At 37.5% G+C, this 9,212-nt stretch overlaps 1 protein-coding gene across 3 annotated transcripts in view; it reads left to right on the forward strand.

Moving 5' to 3' along the window:
• WDR26 (WD repeat domain 26) overlaps window positions 1-8,825 on the forward strand; it is a 41,345-nt gene extending 32,520 nt beyond the window's left edge. For all 3 annotated transcript variants that reach the window (XM_024209254.3, XM_024209255.3, XM_024209256.3), the window contains 5 exons: window positions 202-347; window positions 674-752; window positions 1,381-1,510; window positions 4,792-4,977; window positions 6,601-8,825. In XM_024209254.3, the coding sequence (XP_024065022.1) occupies window positions 202-347; window positions 674-752; window positions 1,381-1,510; window positions 4,792-4,977; window positions 6,601-6,626 (567 nt within the window). In that variant the 3' untranslated portion in view covers window positions 6,627-8,825. The remainder of the gene's footprint in view (window positions 1-201; window positions 348-673; window positions 753-1,380; window positions 1,511-4,791; window positions 4,978-6,600) is intronic.
• The last annotated feature ends 387 nt before the right edge of the window (window positions 8,826-9,212 follow it).

Genomic DNA, 9,212 nt, shown 5'->3' on the forward strand with positions numbered 1-9,212 from the left:
TGTTGGTTTGAGGGTGGAGATGGAAGGGGATTCCAAACAATACACTAATTCTCATGATCACCAACATTTTATCTGATACGGGACAAGAGAAATGTTCTCTCTTGCTTCATTCTTTTAGTTTTTATAACTAAAAGCTCTCATCAAAATTCCTTAGAAATCTAACTTAAAAGAACACCTTGGTTATATTTCCTTCCTAAACAGGATCTAGATGGTAATCTCCTTGACTCCTGGGAAGGGGTGAGAGTGCAATGCCTCTGGTGTTTGAGCGACGGGAAGACTGTTCTGGCATCGGACACGCACCAGCGAATTCGGGGTTATAACTTTGAGGACCTTACAGACAGGAACATGTAACTACCTTTTTCTTACAAATTCTTAACTCTCATAAATCTAGTCTGATTCCCCTGTTGAGAAAACTGTAATTCTGATACATTACACAGACTATCTAGCTACATTGTATAGTTTCTCTGTGGACCCAGCAAATACTGAAATAGAACCAGATGACTCAGTTCTGGTTGTAATCCCCTTTCAAATAAAGTACTAATGGCCCACTTAGTTATAAGTATGAGTGGAAGTATTGCAACTGAAAACTTTTGTGCTTTCTTGGTGTTACTTTTTTTTTAAATGTCCAAATAGTAGTGCTCCTAACATTATGGTGTCTTTCCTGTGATTTCAGAGTACAAGAAGATCATCCTATTATGTCATTTACTATTTCAAAAAATGGCAGATTAGCTTTGTTAAATGTAGCAACTCAGGTAAGTTGATAGATAAAAATACAAGTAAAACTTTTTCTTACTAATTTTATTTTTTAGAAAATCTGAGGGAATTTGGGATCTGTAATGATATTAAACAATAGACAAAGCAGTATTCCACATAACACATGAAGTCCACAGTATGTACAGATACACAAATAAACAAATGTAGGATTCTCCAAAAGGGAAGATGTCATTTTTTAAAAAAGGCTTCACAAAAGTAGTATGAAGAGAAATATTTTGACTGTAAATTACAAAATATCTGCTGCTAGATATAAACACTTCATTTTATGTGTTTGACTTCCCAACGTTGCAGCAATATTCTAGAGTTATCATCCCTGGAATATTGGTGTTCCACATAACTTTTTTTTTTTTTATGGACTTCAGAATTTAAGTATTTTGGAAACCACAAAGTAGAGAATTGGTGCTAGAATAGGAGACAGGACAAGAGTTTAAGCCATTGTTCTAGTGCATGAGATCCATTCAGTTTCGCATTATAGTCTAGTTTTATTGCCTAAGATGGTTGACATGCCAAAAATAAACAAATGATAAGAGTGGAATACTTAGAGTGTAGGTGCTGGATATTGTCTTACAATAAAAATAACCTCTGGCATGCTCTTTGCCCCCCCAGGGAGTTCACTTATGGGACTTGCAAGACAGAGTTTTAGTGAGAAAGTATCAAGGTGTTACACAAGGGTTTTACACAATTCACTCGTGTTTTGGAGGCCATAACGAAGACTTCATCGCTAGTGGCAGTGAAGGTAACATCGGCTTTAAAGACTTCAGATGTCAGTTGATGTACATTTCAAGCACACAGTGTGTATAAAAGGGGATGATGCAATGTATTTTTAATTGTTAGTTGCTGGTAATAGCATTATAATCTATAAAAGGAAGTTATTGTCCACAGGAGTAAACAAAGGTGTGTCTCAGTGCTCCTGAAGTTATATATTGTAAGGAACAGTCCTGCTCTAGTAGAAAGGATAGCCTGTATGCTCTAAGTCTCTTCCATCTCTCTCTCCTATAATGGGTTTATAGCACTGAGTAAGCTTTAACTATGTGTAGGTATGTGGGTTTTTTTGAGAGGCATGACGTTAGCAGTTGTGCTTTTGGCCAAAATAGTTCTGTAGTGAGTAACTTATGTTCATTTGATTAGTAGTTTTTCAAAGGCAGGTGTGGTCAGATCATTTTAATCCCAGGAGAGTAGTCATCTCAACTCAAGTGGAATTAATTATAATGGGAGGAAAAACAAAGTCTCAGATCCAGCAGTTGATGACATGGCAACTCTAGCGTGGGTTGTTTTTTTGTGACTTAAGAGTTGTGTTTTTCATAATTGTAAATAGTCTATGGTGAGAATAGAATTTAGTTTACTGAGCCTGTCCCAAACTGCTTTCTAGTGAACTAGTTCAGGCACGTGAGGGGCTTAGCTCCTTCAACTCCCATTGCGATCAGTGGGACTTAGGGTGCTGAGCCCTGCTCAGGCCCAGTATTTTTAGTGCACGAAGGTAAACTGAGTAACCAGTGTTAGTACTCAGTAGCTCACAGTGGAGTCTCTTTGGAAAGAGGAAGTGTTGACTAGGGCTACGTCTTCACTACCCGCCTGAATCGGCGGATAGAAATCGATCTCTCGGGGATCGAATTATCGCGTCTCGTCGGGACACGACAATCGATCCCCGAATTGATGCTTGTACTCCACCAGCGCAGGTAGGAGTAAGCGCCGTCGACGGGGGAGCCGCGGAGGTCGATTTTGCCGCCGTCCTCACAGCGGGGTAAGTCGGCTCGGATACGTCGAATTCAGCTATGCTGTTAGCGTAGCTGAATTTGCGTATCTTAAATCGACACCCCCCCCCTCCCCCCCACAGTGAAGACGTAGCCTAGGACACACTTTCTTACTCTTTTTTGGAAAGTGCAGAAAGGTCTTTAAATTTTAAACCACGTTTCTCCTCTGCCCTTATCTAGAGGAAGATACCAGCTGAAAGATAGCACCTCTAATGCAGTGTCATCCTCATCAGCTTTGAGCCAGAGTCCTGGTGTGGGGTTTAGTACTTGTGTGCCAGAAAGTTCAGGGCTTGTGTGCTTGAGCCATACTGATGCTTTGTGTGAGGGAGTGTACATGCTACAGTACACCAGTTGTCGTCTTTTTTTTTTTTTTTTTTAATTGACACTTCACTTATGACCTACTATGTGTGTGACATTAATGTGGTAATGAATTTATCCAGGTCATCATCTTAAGAACAGCTTTTTTATTTTTTTTATTTTCAGTGTCTAAAAACTACCCAGCTGTAGTTGAAGCTGATGGCACCTTATTTAGATTCGGACTGCCAGAGGCTGTTGCCTCTTTGCACTGAATTGTTGCAAATGTGGCTGCTGTGAAAGTCTCTATGTACAAAAAAAGTAGCAGATTAGAATGTCATAACCTCTTAAATTTAAAGGTATGTTGTCAGCTAGGTAGGCTTTTTTCTACCACCTGCACTTATAGGAAGAAAATAAGAAATCTTTTTTGAAAGTAAAATTGACTTCTGCCTTAATCTAGCTCGTGTGTCCTTTTCCTTTTACACACACATCCACTGTCAAGCACCAAAATACTGGCTTGTGTTTACACTTTGATTCTCCAGACAGCAGATGCTGGCCTTATGGCCCAGAATAGACAGAGCACTGGTTTGGTTTGGTTTGATACCAGAATGGATACTTATCGCTATCATCTGAAATCAGGGGATTGAAAAATGTAAACACAAAAGGTGTATTTCATGCAAATACCATAATGTGGTGGGGTTTTATTCAAATGAGCTGATTAAGCAGAAAGCAATTTCTTTACCAAATGATTCCCAGGTCCTATTCTAGCAGGTAGGTCAGAGAGTTGAGCCCCTTTTGTAAGGGACAGGGTAAGGTGATGTTTGTTTTTTTGTTTTTTGTTTTTTAACCTTCAGAATCACATTGGATTGTGTAAAGTGTTGTCTTAGTCTGTTCTTCAAAGCTTTAATTCTGAAAAGCTAGTCTAGTAGTGTACATACATGTGAGTAGATAGTTTGTTGTAGTTCAGTCTACGTAGCTCCATTTGAGAGAACCTGATGCAGCCTTTAGTAACCAGTCAATCTACAGGTTTGTCAGAAGCTGTTAATCTACATTAGGAGAAAATATCATTTTAACTAGTTCGTCTTAAATAAAATGCAGTTCATTATGAAGCAGTGTGTTTGTTTTTTTTATTTGAGAGATTTGCAATGGATTATTTGACCAGTTACTAGTTTTTAAATATATTTCATGATAAACAGGAGTTGCTACTGTTCACAAAAAGAGGTTCTTTAGAATACTATTTGAAATCTATGTAGTATGTAGGTCTTTACAACTTCAAAATGCCAAACAAACATTTAATTAATCCTTACCCTGTGAGGTTGGTCAGTAATTGTTTCCACTTTACACATGGGGAAACAGAAGCACAGCAAAACTATAAAGGTGCATGACCCCATTAGGTCATTGAGAAAGTTGGTTAGAATTTTTGGAGGCCTCAGTACCAAGACTTATGCTTTAACTATTCTAAATGAGGCCTTATTTATTACTCCTAAATACTGGATCTTAACACAGGGTCTGTGTAATAAATATGTATTGTCCTCTAAATATTGTATCAAGACATTGTTCAGTGATCACCAGTATTTTCCTTGAATCAGCTTGCAACAGCATATCCTTAACCTAGGAGGAGGTTGACTTGTGTTTCTGGCCATGCATTGGCTGACAATTATAAGATTCAGTGCCATCTCAAATGCTTTCCCTCAGATAATTTGCTCGCTAGAGTTGTAAGTCTTAATAAGACATGTCTGAGTTTTGCCCACACTCTTGATCAGATCCCCTCTTTAGAGTGAAACCTAGTGTTGCTGCACGTTAGGGGGGTTCAATTTTAGAATTTGCAACACTTAATTTTTTTAGTTTGCAATACTGTGTTTTTAGGTATCTGGAAGAGTGTAATTTTAATATGAAAAATTAGGAGATTTATGTAAAGACATTTTAATTCAATATTTTTCATGCTGCTGCTTCAAATCAATGTTTTATTTAGATCACAAAGTGTATATTTGGCACAAACGTAGTGAACTGCCAATCGCGGAGCTGACTGGGCACACGCGTACAGTTAACTGTGTGAGCTGGAACCCGCAGATTCCATCCATGATGGCCAGTGCCTCCGATGATGGCACTGTTAGAATATGGGGACCAGCACCTTTCGTAGACAACCAGGATATTGAAGGTAAAGCAACTTCCATGTATATTTAAAAAGAAACTGTAATGGAAAGCTTATGTAATTGAAATAATCGATCCAGTTGCTTTGGATTTCTTGACAATAATTAAAACATGTAATAAGAATATAAATACTATAGTAAACAACTCTTAAGCCTCAAATAAAATTATGTTTCCTGAAAAAGGCCTCAATTGTCAGACCGCAAAATAATCTGTCTACTTATTCCCCCAAACATATACAGCTGGAAAGTGATGCTATTGGAGGCATCCAGGAACCATTTTAAACCCCCAACATGGAGCTAGAGTGGATTATAATATCCCTAGATACCTCAAGATGGCCTTAACATTGCCTGTGTTCGCTGCATGTAGAATAACAATTTTTTCTCTAATACTTTGAATATATAAAACATTATATAAATACTAACTATGCAAATATTAAATAACAAATACTAACCTCACTCTGGAAATAGAATGAGGGTATTTAGCCTTAAGTGAATGTAATGCCCCTGAAAGGTACTAGATAGCCCTGGTGACTAGACATTTACCCAGAGAACTGGTACAGCACAGGCAGTAGAATTGCAAGTTTTTCCCCCACTGCTATCTCAACTCTATTGAGGAAATTCCCTGTATTTCAATGAGGGTATTTCAGTATCCATGTCTATTCAGTCCCTAACCCTTCTATTGAGATTTGCTAACAAGGTTGCTGCTGATGGTAGCTCTTGTGTGAACACCTGCCACTGAACAGCTGTCTGGTGGTAATGGCTTAAACTAAATCAGCCCTATACTTAGATGTAAAATACTATATATTCTGTTACCAGTCCTGACAAACCCAAAATACTTTCCAGCTCCTGTTCTCCTCATTCCTTTCCCTTCCCATTTCCACCACTGTACGCTAATCTAAAATTTAAGATTTGCCTCCCAAAAGAAAACAAAGGCTTGTATAACATGAATAACAGGAAAAGTGGGGCAGAGGGGTAAACTTAAAGTAAAAACAATGTGGATTTCTTTTATATAGTGCTCTGTGTATAACCTAGGTGGCATAGTTGGATTAGTGTTCTGATATTTCAGGGATCTTAAAATAAGCAAACAGTTTTTGTAATTGTTTTCACTTAATGTTCTCTGTGAACTTTTGAAGTCCAACAGGACTGTCTCCGTAGTGATCCTTTCCCACTATAGATCTATATCTAAAAATTGTAAGTAAGAGATTCCACTAGGGAAAAAAATCATGTCAATTCTAATCAGTGTCCACTCCATTGCTTATTTTCAGTGTGTCACGAAGTTTTTAAGTAGTGTGTGTTGAGTAACCAAAAAAACCCTCTTCAAATACTGTGTATTAATGTCCTGAAAGAGGAGAGAGGATATTTGGAAGTCAGAGAGAGCTACTTTTTTTGTTAAAGTGAAAAGATTATTGGTTACATACATTAATAGAATGGAAAAGAGTAGCTCCCCTTCTGTGAGGAGGATAAAATCCATAGCACACAATTACTCTGAAGCATGTTAAATTTGTGTGTGTGTTACATGTATATAAGTAAGTTATATTTATATATCTTGTAGTGGAGGTGGTTACACCTTGAAAAATTCCTTATCATCCAAGTTTAATCTTTCTTTTACGTTTCATCTTGTCTTTGCTCAGAGGAATGCAGTAGCATGGATAGTTGATGGCGAATTTGGAGCAGACGACTTCTCTTTAACTTAAAATTAGTCGTATTTTAAATGGCTTGGGATTTGGTGCAAACAACATGATTGATAGCTGGACAGACATGCTCGTCATGAAAAAAGAACCATTTCTGAAGCCCGATCGGGGCCAAACATTTACCACCTTGCTTCATAGTAACCAGTTGAGATGAAGCACGTCGTCAGAACGTTGTTGGACGCCGTGTCGAATTACCCCCCCCATCGGTTGTGAAGAACTGTGCTACATTCAGGCTAACCATTGAACTCAGTATATATATTTTTTCCCCCTGCCTTTTTGTCTGGCGGGCTACCGTTCTTGTTGCTCTTCTGTGTAATGAAGTTTAAATGCTTGTTTGGAAAACTTTATTTAACAGTTTAGAAGGCTTGATAGAAAGAGTGCTTTAGTCTGAAGAGTATACATTGGATAGGAAAGTATTTCCTTCTCTTGTTTCTCTAAATCTCTCTCCGCCTTATTTAGCTTGAGATCTTTGCAGCTTGGTTCATGGACTCTAGCCTTGCCCGTTGCGCAGTATCTATAAATCCAGACGATAAACCAGTGAACTATGTCAAAAGCACTCTCAATATCACACTTGACAAAAAGTTTTGTACTTTTCACATAGCTCGTTGCCCTGTAAAGGGGTTAACAGCACAATTTTTTTAAAAAATAAATTATTTATAGGATTAAAGTGACTTCATTTGTATACATTTGGAATTTAAACCAGCTTAAAAACAGTGTCATGAAATGCAGTATAACTGATGCTCTTTTAGAGTGTCATGCAAGACATGGTCAAAAGAAGTGGCTGAAAGGAGTTTTACACAGGCTACGTAAAGTATTCTTTTAAAAGAAACCTCATTTCCCATCTTAATGAAGAAACAGAATTATTTAGAAGTGAGAGCTGTCAAAATGCACCATGAGACTAGTAGTTTATTAAACAGGACAAAAGTCAGTTTTTAGATTACATAAATACGTGCAACAAGTTTATCTTAACTTGTGCAACAATTCTGATAAAAGCTTAGGAAGGATCTGAAACAAGGATAATGCTGTTTTGCTTTGTAATTTTAAAACTTAGTAAAAGTACCTTTATCATCCAAATTACAATACATATTGACGATTTGTATAATTTTCCCCCTAACTTAAATACAACTGCAGAATTTTCCTTAGTATTTGACTAACAAAGATGCATAGATTTTTGTTTTTTGAGATATTTTGAAGTTTACAGGTTTAAATGTGTCTGCTGGACCTTGTTCTGTGCTGGTGCTGTGAATAGCCTGACGTTTTTAGGAATGGTTCCTTAATTTCCTATTAAAAAGACAATTTGAGTACTGTATGCTTCTCAAAATAAACAGGTGGCCTGGTATCTCTAGTGTGCTTCTGCACTACTTGGCAGTTGATTATGGAATGGTGTTAGGTTTCCCTCTTCTCAACTGGATGATGAAGGTAGTATCAGGGCTGCCATGAAGTAAAGAGGGAACAGGGGAAAAAGGCAGGCCATCATGAAAGATGTGAACAAAAGGGTGGATGAGTCTCCTGCAGGGACTAAGTAAGTACTCTAGTGTCCTCCTTGGTTGGGTGAAGGGATAACTTTGCCATTGTCCGTGGGAAGAAAAAACAGACTCGTGGTTGGGTAAAGGGAATGGAGGAAATAACACAGTAATAGGACCTTTTTTAAAGGGTGGGGACAGGTCCCAAATGGATGCTCCCAAGGCATATAATACAAGAGAGATTCTAATAGATTATGGCCATTAGGTTCTTTGACTCACTTGCATGTTATCTTAAACACTTTAAAAATTTATACACAATTTTTGCTGAGACCAACCCTTAATTTGACCTCATCCTATATTTCGATATTTTTCCATCTGAAATAAGAACTGAATGTCAGTACCTTCAATCTAGTTCATTTGTCTTCAGCTTCCTAAAATTACTTTACTTTACAATTCAACTGAAATGCTTTTAAAACAAATATAAAATACTATTTAATATTAGAAATCAATATCTGGGTAGACTTGGATTACAAACAAACTTTAAACCAAAATATGGAAAATTAGTTCTCTTCTCTTGACCGGTTAATTCTGGATATCAACATTCTGTTTCTTCTGCCACCGTTAATGGCATGTCACAGCATGAAGATGATAGTCTTGGTTCTGTGGTGTCAGTGATAGTACAGGTTGCAGGAGAAGCAAAGAACACTGAACTCAAGTCTTGGCAGGCTAACCATTTTGGTTTAAATAAAAGTTGAATATCTAAATTTTGTACAGTGCTTTACATCTTCAAAGTAGCGTACAATTGCTAACAGCAACTGTGCTGCTATTTACAACTTTCAAGGCTTCACATATATTCTATTAATTTGGCATTTTAAGCATTGTTAGAGCATTACACTCTCCTTTAAACCTGAATAAAAATCTCTTCTCCACTAAGAGCATGTAATGCTGTAACTGAAGGGTTTTTTTTTTTTTTTTTACCCTTTATACTTTTAGATGACGTGGAGCCCATTCTGTCGCTGTTTGTTCACCCAAAAACTAACAGTGACTTCACTGGGAACTTTGTGTGTGTAAGGAATGCAGGATCAAGCC

Source organism: Terrapene carolina, unplaced genomic scaffold (genome assembly GCF_002925995.2).
Source record: "Terrapene carolina triunguis isolate 2854851 unplaced genomic scaffold, T_m_triunguis-2.0 Scaffold406, whole genome shotgun sequence".
Taxonomy (NCBI): Eukaryota; Metazoa; Chordata; order Testudines; family Emydidae; genus Terrapene; species Terrapene triunguis.